Consider the following 19,814-nt stretch of genomic DNA (forward strand, 5'->3'; position numbering starts at 1 on the left):
GGAAATACCTCTGTAGAAAAATAATGCCATTTCTTTTTTAAAAAATTACTTATTTTTTTTATCTTGCAATGGTTTGAAATTAAGTTCTTGTGACACCAGGTTGTGTGGTGTGTGTGTGTGTGTGTGTGTGTGTGTGTGTGTGTATGTGTGTGTGTGTGTGTTCCTTTCCTCCTCTCTCACTAGCACAGATCATGAGCTCTAGTGCTGGCCATAATTATTCAGTTTGTCTTCTACTGTAACTGTCAGTCTCCTCTCTACAACAACAATGTGACTGTGCATTTTCTGATTCCTCATTGTCCTGCTACTCCTTGGTGCCAAGTAGGGTTAAGTGAAAATCCCATTACCAAGTTAGGAACTCACTTCGTGTCATTCCAAATAGAGCATTGTCAATTTGGATCTTCATGGTGAGAATCGAGTGGGAAAAAACCTCTTTGGTCAGGTTTGTCCAAGATTGAAAACTTTCGTTATCTTCTCTTAGAATCTTCCTGTACTGCCCCCAACCCCACCTCTTTTTTTTTTTTTTTTCCCTTTAATAGCTCTTCCTCTTCTGTTAGAGTTATGGTTATTGATGCCCAAGTTTTCTTAAAGATGGTGCTTGTGTTTTTAGATATTAATCTTATTCCTTGGGTAGTGATTTTTAAGCAATGAAGGGGATTAATGAGCAGTGGCATGCCATCTGTTAAATTTTGAAATCATCCTTCTTGAATACACTTTGTATAGTAATTTAATTACACAGCTATACTCACTGTCTAGTACAAAATATAACTTTATGCTATTCATACATATTGACCTCTATTCACCATAGACACCACCATGATGGGTCCTGTCCATCATGAGCAAAAAAATTTATAATTTTTTTCAAGGAAGACTTCTAGCTATACCTTTTAAGACAAATGAGGAAATGAGAATTGAATTTTATTTACCTATTAAAATAAGGGCTGCTCTCCTCAGGTATATTCGGGAGCTCCTCAGGAACCCTAAGCTATCAGATAGCAAATCTGTAATGTAGCTCCCATGAGAAATAAACTGAGAATAAAAAAAAAGGGGGGGGGGAAACACTCTTAGTTGTTGAAAAAGTACATTTGTTCCCTTTCAGAGAGGCTTCCAGAGAAAAGAACCTAACTGCTTATATCAAATAAGGTCCAGTTTAAAACTTGAGATTTCTATGTATGAACCTTTCTGTTTGCAGATATTATTCAGTTAATTATATGATTCTCAACGCCCCCCGCCCCTCCTTCAATCCCCGGGTTTCCAGCCTTTGGTTAGCATGCTTCCATCTGTCACTGCAGTTCATGCTGGTGTCAGAGAACCAGCTCATTAGGCAGTGACCAGATATTTCTACTTTTTCTTTTGGTGATCTGAAAAGATGTTCCTACCTTTATACCCACCCAAAGATCCATGTAGCTGGGTTGGAAGAACAAGGGCTAGAGAGGATCAGTGTTGAGGAAGAGGAAGGGGAAAATGTTAATTTTCTCTGGCCATAAGCCCTAGCTGTTATCACCCATTTTCTTCGCCTTCCTTCTCCAAGATTCACCCTTGTCCCTAACACCTTTCCATCATTTTGAAGATCCTTTCATGTTCTTTCTATAATGTGTGGTAGGAAACACCAAAGGGCCACTTACAATATGGTTGCAGATGTTGAGCACCACCAGCTCAAAACTGTAATGCTCAATGGACGGTTGAAATGCTGACCATTTTAATTCCAAGGCGCAGATTGTCAGTGTATGTCTACATGCCTGCGAAGCAGAAAGTGGTCGATGAGCATCTCTTTGTTCAAGGCCCGTCTCTGCAGAACTAAGGACAAGGTGGCAGGACTTACCATCACGACTCTTGTCTCTGTATCCTCCAGAAACAAGATCAGAGGCACCAGGGATTCAAGAACCACGGCATTCAACATCCATGTGTATTGGCTCATGTCTCTGAGCAGTTCACCAAAGTGCCGGATGGCCATGCTCCGAATGCCTGCGTCACTCTGTGATTTGTGCACAGAAAAGACGCATTTGAGAATATTTCTAGGGCTTCTTTCTTTAAACAGTGTGACATATACATTTATATCTATTTATACATGTATATGTATATATACTACATAAGTATGTACTTTACATATATATATACATACGTACACATATCTGAAATCATTATAAGTAGGAAAGAGGTTTGAAATGCCCTGGTACCTGTTGAAATCCCAGTTTTGTCCCTCATAGGTTGAACTTTGGGTTTGTATAGTCAGCTCTTGGTTTGATTTTAAATAATATTTACTTATCAGAGTTCAGATGCCTTTCAAATGTGAACAGTAGGTTTCTTAAATTTAGACAGTATTGCATAATATCTTAAACATAGAAATTTCAATAATCTGTTGAACTTAGAGATAATTTCCCTAAAGATACGTAGAGTAACTATACTGCATTCAAATGCCAGAGGCTTTTGCAGAGTGGCCAGTGAATACTAATGGGAGCGCTTGGCATACTGACAGAACCAGGTTTCCCAGGGCTTGCTTATGCCAAATGGGAAGGTGGATTGGATTATAAAGGTTCTAGAAGAGAAAAATTGCAAGTGAGAAGAGGTCAAATTTTGAAAATATAATATTACCTCCCAGTTTTTCAGAAAAGTTTATGATTTAATATATTTAAAAAAAATCTATTCCTTTCTGTCCTCAGGAATATATCAGAAATATTCCCAACAAAAGAACGAGTGGCTAATATGTTCCTTCCCAGGGGTTTACATTAATGGGTTTCAAAGTCTAAACCTAAAGCAGTGGCAATTAAATCATGACACAGGGCCTGGACAGTGATGTAAATGAACCAAGTGGGAGGCATTTAAGGAAAGCAGGGAGATGATGGAATGGGGGACAGAAGAGAGCTCTGGCCTCTCTCTCAAATTCACCCCACTCCCGTGGACTGTGGCCAAGTGGGTTTGTGGGGTCCAGTATTCCAAGATCTTCGGACATTTCATTCACAATTCAGATTTTTATGAGCAATCTCCCAGTTTAAAAATATCAAACTTATGCCTGGCTGGCATGGCTCAGTGGTTGAACATCAACCTATGAACCAGGAGGTCATGGTTCAATTCCTGGTCAGGGCACATGCCTGGGTTGTGGGCTTGATCCCCAGTCGGGGGTGTGCAGGAGGCAGCCGATAGATGATTCTCATCATTGATGTTTCTATCTCTCTCTCCCTCTCTGAAATCAATAAAAATATATTTTAAAAAATCAAACTTATTCTGTTTGAGGGTTAAACTTAACACATACCTGCAAGTTGCAATCACCTATGGGCTACCTGTTTGACTCCTTGGACTACAGGAAGACATGCTAACCATGGAAAGGCTATTCAGTGTGTCCCCCCCAAGATGTATATACACTTTAACATCTGATAAAGCTCAATTATGAAAATGAAATGTATTTTAATAAACATTGTCTTTATAATTATTCAAAGTATGTGTTTACTTTTTTGGGAGACACCCTGAATATATAGGCAGGTAGATAGAGCTTTGACATGCCCTGGTACCTGTTGAAATCCCAGTTTTGTCCCCCATAGGTTGAATGAGTGTAATCATTTTTTTTTTTACTTTTAATATGGAGAAACATGGTAACATAGGCTCATTAATATCCTAATACTTTTCCAGTATTCTAACTTCAAGGAATGACAGGGTAAATTGATACTTGATAGAAAGGGAGAGAGAGATAGAAACATCAACAATGAGAGAAAATCATTAATCAGCTGCCTCTTGGACTCCCTGTACTGGGGATTGAGCCTGGAACCTGGGCATGTGCCCTGACCGGGAATTGAACTGTGACCTCTTGGTTCATAGGTCAACGTTCAACCACTGAACAACACTGGCTGGGCATGATTTCATTAAAAAAAAAAATTTTACATGGATATTCTACTTATTCACTTTTCTTTGCCTCAGTTTCCTTATATGTAACCTAGATATTAGTAATAGAGTTGTTTAGAGAATTATATGAGATAATGGATGTAAATTCCTCATAATAATACCTGGTCCATAGTAAATGCTCAATAAATTTTAGCCACTATTATTATTACTATTATTATCATTATGTCCTTTTTAAAAAAATAAATCTTTATTGTTCAGATTATTACAATTGTTCCTCTTTTTTCCCCCATAGCTCTCCTCCACCCAGTTCCCACCCCACCCTCTGTCCTTACCGCCCTCCCCCCACTGTCCTCATCCATAGGTGTATGATTTTTGTCCAGTCTCTTCCCGCACCCCCACACCCCTTTCCCCCCAAGAATTGTCAGTCCACTCCCTTTCTATGGCCCTGATTCTATTATATTCACCAGTTTATTCTGTTCATCAGATTTTTTATTCACTTGACTTTTAGATTTACTTGATAGATATGTATTTGTTGTTCATAATTTTTATCTTCACCTTTTTCTTCTTCTTCCTCTTCTTAAAGAATACCTTTCAGCATTTCATATAATACTGGTTTGGTGGTGATGAACTCCTTTAGCTTTTTCTTATCTGTGAAGCTCTTTATCTGACCTTCAATTCTGAATGATAGCTTTGCTGGGTAGAGTAATCTTGGTTGTAGGTTATTGCTATTCATCACTTTGAATATTTCTTGCCACTCCCTTCTGGCCTGCATAGTTTCTGTTGAGAAATCAGCTGACAATCGTATGAGTGCTCCCTTGTAGGTAATTAACTGTTTTTCTCTTGCTGCTTTTAATATTCTCTCTTTGTTTTTTGCTCTTGGTATTTTAATTATGCTGTGTCTTGGTGTGGTCCTCTTTGGATTCCTTTTGTTTGGGGTTCTGTGCGCTTCCTGGATTTGTAAGTCTATTTCTTTCACCAGGTGGGGGAAGATTTTGGTCATTATTTCTTCCAATAGGTTTTCAGTATCTTGCTCTCTCTCTTCTTCTGGCACCCCCATAATTCTGATGTTGGTATGCTTGAAGTTGTCCCAGAGGCTCCTTACACTATCTTCATATTTTGGGATTCTTTTTTCTTTTTGCTTTTCTGGTTGGGTGTTTTTTGCTTCTTTGTATTTCAAATCTTTGACTTGATTCTTGTGATCCTCTAGTCTGCTGTTGGATCTCTGTATATTATTTTTTATTTCAGTCAGTGTATGCTTAATTTCTAGTTGGTCCTTTTTCATATCCTCGAGGGTCTCGCTAAATTTATTGGCCTTTTCTAGAAAATTCTTGAAAAACCTTATAACCATGGTTTTGAACTCTATATCCAGTAGTTTACTTTCCTCCATTTCTGTCATTTGTGACCTGTTTCTTTGTCTCTGCATTTTGGCTGCTTCCCTGTGTTGATAGAGTGGCTTTGTGTGCTAGGTGTCCTATAGGGCCCAGTGGCTCAGCCTCTCCAGTTACCTGAGGTGGACACCCTTTGTGGGCTGTGTGCACGGTCTTGTTGTAGTTAAGCCTTGATTGTTGTTGGTATCACTGGGAGGAATTGACCTCCAGGCCAATTGGCTGTGAGAATCAGCTGTGTCTACAATGGGAGAACTTCTGTGCTAGAGACACCCTTATGGGGAAAGACTTGCTTCAGTGGGGCTTTGGTGCTCACTGAGTCTGCCCCCTGAGTGTGTCCCTTATGGATCTGAGGAGTTGTAATCTGGATGGTCCCACTCTGACCCTTGGGTACACTGGCTCTTGGATCTCCAAGGAGGTGCTAATTTAGCCTCTGCCTGAGGCCACCCAGCAGGGGCTACAGAGAGATCTGCAGATTTCTCTTCTTTGTTTGGGTTTTGGAGGTGCCCAGATGAGGCCCAGCTGTGAAGCAGTGCAAGCTGCTGCAGGGCCTTGGGCCTTCTTTTTTTTTTTTTTTTTTTTTTTTTTTAACAAGCCAAGTTACCTTTTATTTTTCTGAAGGCAGCTAAGTCTAGAAAAGTGGGGAAGGAAACAGTTATTTACAATGTGAAGGCAAAAAACCTTATTTTTTCCAGACATTCTCTCCTACAAAGTCAAATAACTCTTTAGACTCTTCCCAGGCAAACACTCAAGGACCCCTTGATTTCTGCCTTTACAACTCTCCATACTGTCAGAATCCCAGAACTGTATTATCTTCCCATCTTCCAAAAACAAGTACCAAAAACTCAAGAACACTATCGATTTAATTAAGCAAAGCCCAGGCTTAATTAACAGTCAGGCGCATGTATCGTATGCCTCGAGTGTAAACAAACTAGCAGCACCTGCATCCCGTCTGAAATGACATCAGATCCGGAAGGAGAGATGCAGTTTACTCCCCGCTGACTGCAGGCCACACCCTCCCTCACATTACTTTGGGAGAACACTTCCTGAAGTATTTTCTGATTAACTTGGATTAAAAGAAAAATAAACCTAAACGTGTTCCTGAGTTGCAGATCATTTACAAACTATCCTGTATATTAACATATCTGTTTGAAAATGAAAGAGAAATCAAAGGAAACTTGTCATTCTGCGTTTCTAACAATTAATCTAAACCACTTCATGAACAATTTCCGTAAAACTCACCCCAAAGGTTAAGGAAAGATCCTAGGGTCACAGAACTCTTGATTTCAGTACAAATCAAACCATACCTAAAAGGTTTTCCCTGATCTACTCTCCACCCTAAAACTCAGCCTTTTTATCACAGAAAATGAGTGGCTTCACTGAACTTCCATAAAATAAAACACATCACTAACAAAAGGCTGACAGAAAAAGAGGCGGCCTGAGGACACTAGCTCCGAGGTTGTGCTCCCGGGTGGGTTCTGTGGGCAGTCCTAAGGCCTGTCTGCCGGGAAGCCGGGGCACAGCACCCCACTTCCACTCGCTTCTTACGACTCCCGGCAGGCGGTGGCGTCAGATGTTGAGAGCAGCAAAGGTCTTCACCAAGGTGACCTGCTCGCTGGCCTCCGCTTCGCTCCTGTTGTCCCTGTGGCTGCTCCTGCTCTCTAGGGCTTTGAGACGGTGCCATTCCTCCTGCTGCTGCTGCTTCTCTAAGCGCTGCTGCTCTCGGCGCTGCCTGTTTGTGACCTTTGGGAGGTTGTTTTTTTAAATATATTTTATTGATTTTTTTACAGAGAGGAAGGGAGAGGTATAGAGAGTTAGAAACATCGATGAGAGAGAAACATCGATCAGCTGCCTCCTGCACACCTCCCACTGGGGATGTGCCCGCAACCAAGGTACATGCCCTTGACTGGAATCGAACCTGGGACCCTTCAGTCCACAGGCTGACGCTCTATCCACTGAGCCAAACCAGTTTCGGCGGGAGGTTGTTTTTATTTGCTTTGTTTTCTTCACTAGGGCTGGCCTGCGCCTTAGTATTTTCAGTCCTGCCTTCATTTAAGCCCTGATTTCCAAAGATTCTGGAGCCACTGCCACCCTCCTCCCATAAAGGACCACTCTTCTTCAGCACTCGGCCACTGGACTCGAGGTTCTCCTCTGCATTATTTCTTTTCCCCTGGTTCATCTGAAGCATGGCAATTATTGCAGATTCAATATTATAATTTTCAGCTTCCAGGTTCTGGACTATCAAATCAGTCTGGAGATGAGCAGGAGCTTCCGAGTTGTCATTGATCCTCCTAATACTGTCATAGTGCTCACTGTATCGATATGCGATGTGTAACTCCCGCATGCTGCTTTTATCTGTACCTCAAATCTGCCACAAAGGGGCATTAAGTTGATGAATCACCACATTCAATTGATGATTTCTTGCAAAGGCTACAATTGCATCATTGCCAGCAAATGTACCAGGCTTTGCCAAACTGGCCACATGTTTCTCAAAGGGAATGTCATCTTCTACAAAGGGTTCAAAATCTTCCCGCTGCTTGATCACGTAGTCTACCGTCTCTTGTCGGTGCTGGAGATGATTTTGTGAGTGTCCCTCCAACTGATCACCAAGAGCTCTCAACAGGCAATTACTGTCCCCCGGCACCTCCCGCAGCTTCAGCCCCAGGGCCTGCAGCTGGTTGGTGAAGCTCACGAACTCCTCCTCGCCGCCGCCGGACTCCGGCCGGTTCTGCCGCTCCTTGGCCAGGGCCCCGCGCGCCACCGGCTCGTCCCGCTTGCGCTTGGCCTCGGCTTTCCGGCTGCCGCTGCCGGGCTAGCTCTTGGCCGCCTGCTTTCGGGACATGGCCTCAGCCCCCGGGCCCCGCAGCAGCAGGAGGAAAAGCCGCAGGACGGGGCGGGAGAGGGCAGCTCAGGTGCACAGAAAGGGGAGTGGAGTGGACCACGCGGCCACCGCATCTGCGCCGACACCCGGCATCCAGGTCACGTCCTTGGGCCTTCTTTTGGATGTTCTGGGTCTCACTGACTCAGCTGCAGTTAGTTAGGTAAGTTAAGAATTCAAAAGAACAAGGCCATTCATATGTAAAAGCCTCTGTGCGCAGCTTGGATGGGGCGTAGTCTCAGGGTGGAGCAATCAGCAATGGCTTCCCATCAGCCCTGCCCTAAGAGGCCCCCCGGGTCTCAGTGTCCTGCGGTAATCACTGCAAGCACCTCTGAGAGAAAGCCGCCCTCGTGTTTCGCCCGCTGCCAGACAGTCCAGTTTCTCCCCGTATGAGTCTGGGTCCCTAGAGTCTCAACCAGAACTGGAGTTCAGAGCTGTCGGGAGCTTTTGTCTCCCTCCTGATTGAGAAAGCCAGCCGCTACTCAGTTGCCAGCCCTCTCCACGCGCCTGCACCTCCATACCTCTGCCTTCTGCAGCTCCTGTGAGTCTCAGTGTGCTTTTCTCTTTCCTTCTAGTTGTAGAATTTCCACTCAGCCAGCCTTCCTGTGGTTTGGGATGATGTTCATTTTGTCTTTTAGTTGTAGTTTTGAAATTATTGTGCGAGGCAGCAGTTCAGGTGTTTACCTATGCCGCCATCTTGTTTTCCTTCCTCTATCATTATGTCCTTTATAAAACTAACTAGAGGCCCAGTGCACGACATTTGTGCACTCAGGTGGGGGTGGGTGGGAGCCTGTGCCCTCTCACAGTCCGGGAGCCCTTGGGGGATGTCCGACTGATGGCTTAGGCCTGCTCCCCTAAGCCATCAGTCTGACGACGCGGCCACCGCATCTGCGCTGACACCCGGCATCAGTCTGACATCCCCCAAGGGGTCCTTAGCACTGCTGCAGAGGCGGGAGAGGCTCACTCCACCGCCGCTGCGCTCACCAGCCATGAGCCCAGCTCAGGGCTTTTAGCTGAGCTGTGCTTCCCCTGTGGGAGCACACTGACCACCAGGGGCAGCTCCTGTGTTGAGTGTCTGCCCTCTGGTGGTCAGTGCGTGTCATAGCGACCGGTCGTTCCGCAGTTCGGTTGATTTGCATATTAGCCTTTTATTATATAGGATTTTTGCCACTAAATTCATTCTTTCTATAGTTTAATATGTGTTCTTCTGTGAAATCTGAGTAATTAAGAATACAAATTTTGGTAAGATAATTTACTATGAAATAATTCTTTGGTTCACAAATAACTCATTCTAAAGACCTTTAAAAATAAATAGATTCCATTCAATAATAAAGATAAATTAAAAAATAGATTTCCTCATGGCATACCAAAGTGTTCTTGCTTATTAAAATAAATTACTGTCATCCAACTTGTCTGGAACACATTAACATACAAAATGAGGATTTTCAAAATATACAACTTTTTGATGAGGTACTTTTTAACTAAAAGTTTTATATGATGATAAGAAACCCATTTGGGGCATTACACATAATTTCTAATTCCCATAAGACACCTGCTACACTCTCTCTTTTACAGTTGGGGCACTGAAACACTAAGAGACTGAATCACCCACTCCAGATTTCACAGCTAGTAAGAGACAGAGCTGGATTTGAACCCAGGAAATTCAGATCCAGGATTAACCAATATATAACCACTTAGCTACAATTTCTTTTTCATCCAAGGACAAAGGCTATTCTTTAATTCTCCTTTCTTATGGGTAGACTTTTCCAGGTTTTCATAGTATAATTACCAAAAAAAAAAAGATAGTACTTACCTGACTAATATTGTTTTCTCAAAAAGAAATGGTGGCTCTGCACAAAATGACTGTCTTCTGTTGACTTTTTCTGGGATATAACATCATTGCCTCAGCTGGTACTTCAGCTGAACTATAAAATGTAATGATCTCACACATCTAACTGTGTAACTCACATGATCCATCAGAGGGCAGTAGCTGGTAGCAATTCTGGTACACAAAGACGAGTAGGTCACCTTGTCCAGTTTGTTTAAAAGTCTTCGAAGGGTAAACAAGGCCCGAATTACAACAGTCTTGTCTTTGGAAAAGAAGGCATCCAGGATGGATAACACTAAGCTGCAGACACTTTCTATCTACATATGAAAGGAGGAAAATGGTGGGATTTGGGAAGCAGGAGGAGACTTGAGCTAGCATTTGGTATGTACACGCCTGCATTTGGGCAGCATGCAGAGGTGTGCTGGAGCTGGCTCACAAGAGTCAGTGGTCAAAAATTTTGTGAGCTAATCATTAGAAATCACTACTAAAAATTAAATGTCGCAAAAACCGGTTTGGCTCAGTGGATAGAGCGTCAGCCTGCGGACTGAAAGGTCCCAGGTTCGATTCCGGTCAAGGGCACGTAACTTGGTTGCGGGCACATCCCCAGTAGGAGGTGTGCAGGAGGCAGCTGATTGATGTTTCTCTCTCATCGATGTTTCTAACTCTCTATCCCTCTTCCTTCTTCTCTGTAAAAAATCAATAAAATATATTAAAAAAAATAAATGTCATAAATTTAGAAACAAAACCGATGACAATAAATACTCAAAACATCACTTACTATTTATTTTACTATATTTTACTCCTATATGCCCTTGAGGTTATTTACATGTATTATATCTGTATGATGTGCTATGGTGAACCTCTTCCCAACTCTGTGTTTAATAATGTCCCTTTGATAGCTTGAAGTCAGTCAAGGTGGGAGTATTTAAACCAGGAAAATTGGTCTTATTTCCATTGAGCTGATTGTTAAACATTTACCAACATGCTACTGGCAGCATGCCCTCTAAACTAGGTGATGGTGACCTGTTTGGACACACGAGAGCCACTGAGGTCCTGTGCCAGGTCATGGGAGTCAGTTGAAGATCAGAGACAATCAGAATTTCAGGCAAGGTAAAACTTGAACAGGAGACACCAAAGGAGAAAAAGAAAGGCTGGAAAGAAAAGTAAAAGAAATAAATACTATCTGCCAAAATAATAGCCAAAGGCCGCTGTGTATGGCAGGAAAGTTGAGTCTTTACCAATAGATAGTGTATGAAACCTCAATCCAGTACTTTCACTCTCCTAAATAACCTTGACACCGAATTTCCCCTCAGGTGTTCATAACACTGGGAAGAGTGCTAGACAAGGCAATAACTAACTTTCTGTTCATTAAAAGAATGTACATCGACTTGTATGATTTATTTAAAGCAAATAGACCTTGGCTCATTTCACTTTAAATGCAAAATGGTTGCCCTCTGACTGGCTTAAGTTTTCAGAAATTATGTTTAATAGACAAACAAGGATTTGTTATTAAATATATTATTAAACCAACAGTGATTTATAGAACAGCTATGCTCTCAGCACTGCGCAAAGTACACTGAAATGTACAAGGGAATTACAAAACATAGGGGTACACTTAGGTTCAAACTTCCTGGAAGGTAAGATATAGTGATATGACTCAGCAGGACTAATATAGGGCAGTGTCAGAATCACCTGGAGGACTTTTGAAAACACAGATGGGTGGGCCCAACCCCAGTATTTCTGACTCCATAGGCCTGACCCAGAGCCTGACACGTTGCATTTCTTTTTTTAAAAATTATTATTTAAAATATTACATATGTCTCCGTTTTCCTCCATCAACTCCTTCCTGACCACTCCAACCCCCCACATTGCATTTCTTTTAAGTTTCTAGGACATGCTGATGCTGCTGGTTCAGAATTATATGTGGAGAAGCACACATATATAAAATATTGTATAAGCAAGTGCACATAGCTGGTGTGGCTCTGAGAGAGATGAGGCTGCTAAAGATCAGAACAGTCAGTGGAATTTGAGTAGAACTGACCATTGAAAAGAAAAATGTGACTATGTATAAGTGACGGAGGAAAGTGTTATTATCATTGGAAGGAAAAGCTTGAGGGAGTGCTGGGAGATGGTGATTAACATGCATGCACATATATATGTTGGAAGGGAAATTAACGTGTGTGGTTTAATTTAGACATGTAGAGTGATGTTGATTCTGAGTGCTATGAATGATTTTCTGGGAAAAATATGAATTAGGTGATAAAACCACTAAATTGACTTAACACATTCCTTCCAGTCAACCCAGATCCGTTAGTGATAAAACATCAGTAAGGATATTGAGCAATATCAAGTCTCAGACTGTGACCTGGATGGTGCTGGGAGACACAAATCACACACACACATACCTGGTTGATCACTGGCGCCATGGAGGCGATTTTCTGCAGGCTCAGTTTGCTAACTGCAGGATTGGAGTCATTGACCCAGTTCCTGAAGAGAACCAGAAATTCTTCTGGGAATGGGTCCCTGAAGAATTTGTTCAGAAGCTGAAAGAAAACAGCTATATGTTCCTAAGAATAGTAAAGGCCAACGCGCAATTTCTGTTTCAGGCATAAAAATCAAGACATTTTCAGTAACACTGGAACACAAGTCACACTCAAACTCCAAATACTTATACGTATTCCCACATATATTCCTGTGGTGACATCACCCCACAGCAACTGGAAAAGGCATACTTCCCTTTTATAATCAGTAACTCATCGGTGGAGTGATAATTTGGTATCATGTGAATACTGTGTTCTCCAGTAACTTTTCACTTAATGGTTTTAAAATTATTAATGATTTTTTTCTTCACTCGTTCATTTATTACATTGAGACTTGCAAATAGTGATGTTTTTTATGTTTAGCATTTTTCTACATTTATTGGTCTCTCCCCCGCCCCCCACCACCCCGCAGCCCAGCTTTCCAGTTTTGAGTATTACCAAGGACGTGTGCATTAAAATGTTTTCAATGTATTACAGTTATTTGCAGTTAATATTTCTTTTTTACTTAAATTTGGACAGTAGGACCCCTACACATTGACTCTTATGTTCTTTTGACACAATCCATCTCCCTTTGAGCACTTCTTTGCTTGTGGAAAAATGAGATGTCCCAGGTTCATCTTATATTTTCCTTGCCCCCTGAAATTATCCATTTCTTTAAGGAGACAGGGTTCTTTGCAGTGAGTAATGGTATTGAGACACCATTAGAAGTGGGTACTAGAGTGCACTAATTGTTACTGGTATATTATGTCTTCTGGGTCTTTCTTTACTTAAACTAGGAAATACATTTTTTCTTTTACTTGTAAGTTCATTTTGACAGTGCTGATATATTAAATTAAAATATAACACAGTTTATGTTAACTTTTTATGTTTTTATGTTTGCCTCATCTTTCTCTTACCTGGAAAACCTTGGTGCATAATAATACTAATATGTGTACTCATTTTTCTTTTTACTTTATAATGCATACCATAGCTTTAAAATTATGATATCAACATACAATATTAATTTACCTCCTGAGTAAAAGTGAGTATTTTAAAAAATATTTTTGTCCTTAAAATATATCTCAGTAAGGATGTATAGTCAAAGCACTATGTTCTAAAGTTACTTGATATCCTTCACAAATTTGTGTGTGAGAGGGAGAGAGAGAGAGAGAGAGAGAGAGGGAGAGAAAATCATACAGTTCATTGAGAAAATACTAAGGTCATAATAGGTAAGTAGACAAAGAAGAAATTAGATTATTCACAAAATGGAACTTTAAAAACCAAGGTGAAAACACATGATTCAAGAAAAAAAAAAGTAATGCTTTAAACAGAGGTAATAATATTATCCTCATTTTTCATGCATTAGGATCATGTAAATCAACTAAAATATTATTAGAATTACTGTAAGAGCACAGGAAAGTAGCTGAATTCAAGAAAATAGTTTAATTGTCCTGAACATTCAGCAACAATGAGCTTGAGAATCTAAATTAAAAAGCCACATTCACACTAACAATTTAAAATAATATAAGCTAACTTAATTCCAAAATTAATGTGTAAAATTTATATGAAAATGACAAAATATTAAAGAAAAAAGAAATTATTATAAAAATATCAACTTTTCCTAAAAAGCTCATAGCATTAATGTAATTACAGTATTTTCAGCAAAAGTTTATTTTTCTTCAAACCTAGCAAAGTTATTTTAAAGTTTAACTAGAAGAACAAATATATAGGAAGGACAGAAGGAGTTTTGAAGAGTTGAGGAGAATATGGTTTGCTAGATATTAACATTTATGCAAATGGCCATAATTCAACAGTGTGATGCTTCCACAAGAATGAAAATAAATGGAACCCAGGAGAGTCATTTGAGACAGACCCTAGAATGTGTGCTTGCGTATATGTGTGTATGTATATGAAATAATAAAGTTAATGAAGGTAGTATCACTAGTGAGTAGTGAAATTAATGCATATTAATTAAATAATGCTTGGTTAGATAGTTAATTATCTAGGAAAACTAAAGTTAGATCCAAAAGGATTTCCTCAATTTGTTTGACTCTAGTATGGCATTACAATTTATGGTGTAATATTCATATACAAAGTAATAGAGTTCTACATCTTCATTTCACCCAGTTGTTTGGCCCATTCTCAACCCTGCCCTAGAAAGCCTAAAGTATTATTTAGATCCCAGATGTTACCTACTAACTTTAGTAAACTAAATTATCCCTCCATATACTTCAACAGGCATGCAAAGATATATGAATGGTATTTCAAAAATAATTAGTGTTTGTGCAAATCTCCAGGAAATGACAAAAGCTAACTCCTGGAGCAGGTTGAGGGTTCAACTCTTTCCAGATCTGTCTCCACCTTACCCCCTCAACCTCAGACATCTGTCATTGTCTTAACTTGTGGTAAAATAAATATTCAGAGAGGGAGATAAAAGGTCGGCGTGTTGGGTAAGTTTGGGTAAGAAAAGAGAGTAAGAACTCAGTTGTTCACAGTCTCCTAGTACAACTCACTTCAGTAAGGAAAATTACTGTGATCACACCCTCCTCTGTTCTTCTAGGACCTTCCACTGAGAGCTTGTAGAGATAATGTAGGGTCTCTGGAAATTGCGGAAAGTTATGTTCAGCGAGAGTTCTGTAAAGAGGAGGCACTGAATTAGCAAAGAAGATAAGAATACCTTCTGCATCAGTAAATGATAATGGTGGTAAAGAGAGAATTAGTATCTTTATATTTTGTACCACCCAGATAACAAGAAAGATATTCTCTGATACTCCCTAATCCATGGTAAACAGCAGCCCCAGTATGAATTCTGCACAGACCAGGGGGAAGGATATATACCTGGGTCACTGACAACATCTCTTAACATCACTGCAGTTTCCCGTCTCTCATCCTGTGCCACAGAACAGAATGCCCTATATTATGGCAACCTCCCATCAGTGCCAGACCAAAGGGAGAGAAAATAAATACCATGGAAATTTCAAATGGCCATGCAGGTCGCCTTTTGGTTATAGACCAAGTCCTTCCTTTAAATGATGTAAGAAAGGAGAGAGTTGGTGCTATCCTGGGTTACTCTGAAGCAAAGGTGGTGAGCCCTAACTCACTAAGCCATTCTCCATGACACACTTGGGCACTGGCTAGGCTCACAGCTGCCCTGACATCCTGGTGGGGATCAGATAGGTCATGGCAGGATTAGGAAGGATGAGGTGGCACAGATTCCATTTGAAGACTCCAGGTGGGAGCTCTAATCCAGTGCTTCTGGACATTAATGTGCACACAGATCATCCGGGGAATCTTGCTAAAATGCAGATTCTGATTCAGTAGATCTGCCGTGGGAGTCTGTATTTGTAAGTCACAGGTGTTGCTGTGGCTGCTGGTCTGTGGACCACACTTTGAGTACGAAGATCCCAAATTACTAAGGACAGAGTGACTATTAACTGGGGGCCATTTGCAGGGTGTAGATGAACTACACTTTTACAAAACTAGATGCGTTCCTGAAACCCATGTGCAAATAAGAGCATCAGGAGCCCAGAGACCATTTGGAACGTACTTTCTGGGCCAGTCACAACTTTACATGGTCTGTTATGTTGTCAAGATTATGTATCAGCATAATCTTGATCAGCAAATCTGACCCCTATAACCAGAATCTTGCTATTTACTAACAGGCTACTTAGGAAAAAAAAAAAAGGAATCTTTCTAGGACAAGAAAAACAAAAGTCCTCTTTCATTATACTTTCCCAAATTTATTTGTCTCATTGAGCATGGTTTTGATCAAACCCCTTTCAAGAGGGAGCACAGCAATTACTGACTGATGCCTACAGAGCAGGAAACAGCGAACAATCAAGGAAAGAAAAATCAGATTCAGCTCTAGTTGTCCATATCAGAAGGAGAAACCTGTCCTGTGGAGAGAGGGAAGTTAGGAATCTACATCACCAGGTACAAGGGCAGGAAAGGGAAAACTATTCCAAAGTATAAGCCCCTCCAAATAAGTGAAGAAGTAGGAATCACAGGGCAATTCAGATCATCATGAGAGATTTGGAAGTTAGAGTGGGTATTGATTATGTTCCCAGGTGGCTTCACTGAAGAAAGACGGAGAAGGTGGGACAGAGACCCAGAGCCCTGTACAAACAGAGCCCGTTCTTACTTGGCAACGAGGTAGATCCCATGGAGGTGAAACAGAACCTGGGAGACCTGTTTCCAGAAATTCTTTCTCTTCAGAGAAAGATCCACCTGCTGCAGTCCGGAGCAATTCAGTAGCACTCTCAGGGCGTCCCGGGCATAGCTAGGGCCCAGGAAGAGAGTAAAGTCATCACCTGACTGTGGCCTTCACATAACCAAGTACATGGGACCTGCCCTTTCATTGCATCTTGGGCAGGATCCTGGTTTGGGGAAAGGGGTTATTTGAAAGGAAGGAGACTGCTGAATGCTATTTCTCTCTCCTGATTAACTGTACATGGGGTGTGGGTTTCTGCTGAAGTTGTAGCATGTACAACCTAGGATTGACCCTGGAGCAGCTTATTTGTTTATTCACTTTTGAACAGCTTATTAGCAGAAGATGTTAAATGATATGATACCTTGCTCCAGGTGTCTGTTGATTTTCTTCCTTGGATGCTTTACATAAGTAGACCTATTCTCATGTACCTGATATGTATGCTTGAAAGAGTAAATTAAATATCTGAATGGGCTTGACAGACCATGATATTAGAGTTCCGCCTGCCCTACAGTCCATACCAGATAAGGGCAAATAGCAGACAGTTGGGTCCATCCAGATTTTCCCAGAGAGTAGCAGAGCTAACTGTACTCTCTTGGGTAAAAGGGAAGAGCTGAACATCACCCAACATGAACATGCGTGGCTGCTATCACAAGCTCACACACCACAGAGAACACTTGTGCACATTATCTAACATGTATGACAACCCTGAGAGCGCCCTATCAGAGAGTACAGGGCGGAGTGGGAACAGGCTGCTCCCTGTGCTCTCTCTGCGTGGTGGCCTCCCATCGTGACAGGAATAAGCCAAGTTCTGTGGAAGTGGTTCTTTATACACTGCACTCACGCTCAGCAAAGGTTCTGGCTAACTTCTAGGTACTCGGGAGTTGCTTTGCTGAAGGCATTTTACCCTTTAGAGGAGGGAAAACATAATAAATGAATGCACTGCCCACAGGATTATGAAGACTCCACTTGAACCTGAGGGGGTAACTCTCATTCAAGCTCTCATGGAAGCAAGCTCTCATTCAATCTGAAGTAACCACTGCTAGCTCACAATAAATTGTCCTCCGAATCCAGTTGCATGTTGCTGCTATAGCAGAGTTGAAACATGAGGGCCATCAAGAGCTGAGGAAAGAACTGGGCCACTGCTTTCTTGTAAGAGCCAACGGGCAACAATGTGCACAGGGCCTGGGACGCCTGCAAGGGAAGGAGACAGTGCCAAGGATGTCACCATCTCCCTCTGAACCTAGTCAGCCTAGTGAGGACAGGGGAAGGGACTTGGCAAACCCCATCCCCACCTCCTTGAGGGAAGCCTGAAGCATGCATGTGTTCCTTCATCCAATAGCAGCTGCTAAATCCATTTTGTGCCAACCATTCCATGGCAGTGAGCTTCCAAAGCACTATGGGCAATCCCCGCCCTGCCACCAGATCAGGAAGCAAGCCGATCCCCAAGGAAGGCATACATCCCAAGGGCCCCTTCCTCTGTGGCCATGAAGACTAGTCCTACCAATAACCTTGTCCTCCCTGTGCTTAAACAATCCAGGTTAATGAGATAGTAAGAGAGGTGGGCCAGGACACTAACAAATTGTTCGGTCCACTGACCAACCACATCAGAAAAACACATCTCACAACCTCACGTTAGTGAAGCACTCTCCATTATTCTCTATATCTCTGTAAGATTCGAATTTATTCCCAGGAATGATGGTTTTGGTCCTTGGGAGATGTATAATGATGGACATAAATGAGATTAGGTCTTCTTTAAGATACTTTAGATGTGTGTATGATCAGCTGGTGGCTACCTCTCTGAATCCATCTTCCACACTGTCACCCTTGCTCAATTCTGTCCCGACTGTTTGTCCTTCTTGCCTTCAGTGATATACCAGTGAGTTCCCATCACTATAAAACTTTCCCCCTTTTCTCTGTCTACATCTCTGTTGCCCACATACCGCAAAGATCACTCCCTCACCTCATTCAGATGTCACCTCAGCAGAGAAGCCCGCCCTGGACAACTTACCTAAACCTTCCCTGTCCCTCTCTTTTCACCACAGCACTTTGTATCTCTTCTAAGATTCCTATCATCTGACACATGACACATTTTTTGTTTCATCATTTGTGTATCTCACCTGAACATAAAGCTTCATGAACAGAGAGTAGCACATAGTAGGCACTCAGTAAATATGTGTTGGATGAATGAATGAATGAGAGCAGGACTGTGAAAGGAAGTATGACTGAACCTGAGGGTAGATGGGAATTTTCACCAGGAAAAAGAAACACCCGTCTATTTACCGCAACGGGCATCATATTGGTAGCATCCAGAGAGGAACGTCTTCTTTCCAAGATGGTGTCCTGCATTTCCCCAGGCTTTCCTTTCAGTATCAACAAGATTGTCTTCAGCACGTAGGGGGCCACGCTGGACTCGTTCCCGGCTGCATGCCACATCAGTATCAAAGTGCTGCCAACACAATCCATTGTATAATGAGAATCACAAGTGGTTCATTTCCTACTTAATGCTGGGACATGAATTAGGAGAATGGTCTTGGTTTTTTTTTTTGTTTTTTTTTTTAGCAAAAAAGACACTGTAGACCAATCCAAAACAAGCTAATATTCCCATTTTCAAACGATCCTCTGGAGTCACTTGTCTTTGGAAACAGAGGAAGAATTTCAGTAATAAAAATACTGTTGACATGAAATAAATAAAATACAGTATGCAAAACCTGCAAGTTCATTTCCTGTTTAAATATCTGTTTAGTTCAATGTGAAGCACTGATCAGCTTTTTGCCCCCAATACTGTTCCTCCCACCTTGTGACCTAGTTTGTCCAGAGATAACAGAATATTTAAAAACTGGGATGGAAATACAAATTAATATATAAATAAATACACCAATTGCAAAAACAAACTAGGTAAAAACTAAATAAAAAACTATATAAATGAAAAGATTAGAAAATTAAATATAAAGTTAAAAATAATTAAATTAATGGCTCAGAGGAATGAGCCATTTTGCCAAAATGCCACACATTTAGTGATATGGATGTAACTAGAACCCAAGCCTCTCAACATCCAGGCCCCTAGCTCCTTTCCCTACATACCTGGCCACTCCTCAAAATTATTATTGCTATTGCTCATTTTAAAAACTGCTGTGTACCTCTGTGCTGGGGTATTCTTGGTATG

The 19,814-nt window shown here is 41.4% G+C and overlaps 1 protein-coding gene and 1 pseudogene across 2 annotated transcripts in view; both read right to left on the bottom strand.

Moving 5' to 3' along the window:
- MROH9 (maestro heat like repeat family member 9) overlaps positions 1–19,814 on the bottom strand; it is a gene marked incomplete at both ends in the record, with an annotated part of 43,317 nt that overhangs the window by 5,554 nt on the left and 17,949 nt on the right. The window contains 9 exons of the mRNA XM_080647815.1: positions 924–1,026; positions 1,623–1,736; positions 1,820–1,972; positions 10,063–10,239; positions 12,328–12,465; positions 14,955–15,075; positions 16,583–16,720; positions 17,700–17,842; positions 18,932–19,097. Coding sequence (XP_080503941.1) covers positions 924–1,026; positions 1,623–1,736; positions 1,820–1,972; positions 10,063–10,239; positions 12,328–12,465; positions 14,955–15,075; positions 16,583–16,720; positions 17,700–17,842; positions 18,932–19,097 — 1,253 coding nt within the window. The remainder of the gene's footprint in view (positions 1–923; positions 1,027–1,622; positions 1,737–1,819; positions 1,973–10,062; positions 10,240–12,327; positions 12,466–14,954; positions 15,076–16,582; positions 16,721–17,699; positions 17,843–18,931; positions 19,098–19,814) is intronic.
- Positions 6,689–8,073, bottom strand: LOC308237750 (OTU domain-containing protein 3-like; annotated as a pseudogene). The gene is made up of 2 exons: positions 7,189–8,073; positions 6,689–6,959 (listed from the first exon to the last, which is right to left on the bottom strand). The product of its transcript is annotated as an OTU domain-containing protein 3-like (transcript).

The sequence above is a fragment of the Plecotus auritus genome, assembly GCF_963455305.1.
Source record: "Plecotus auritus genome assembly, chromosome: 12".
Taxonomy (NCBI): Eukaryota; Metazoa; Chordata; class Mammalia; order Chiroptera; family Vespertilionidae; genus Plecotus; species Plecotus auritus.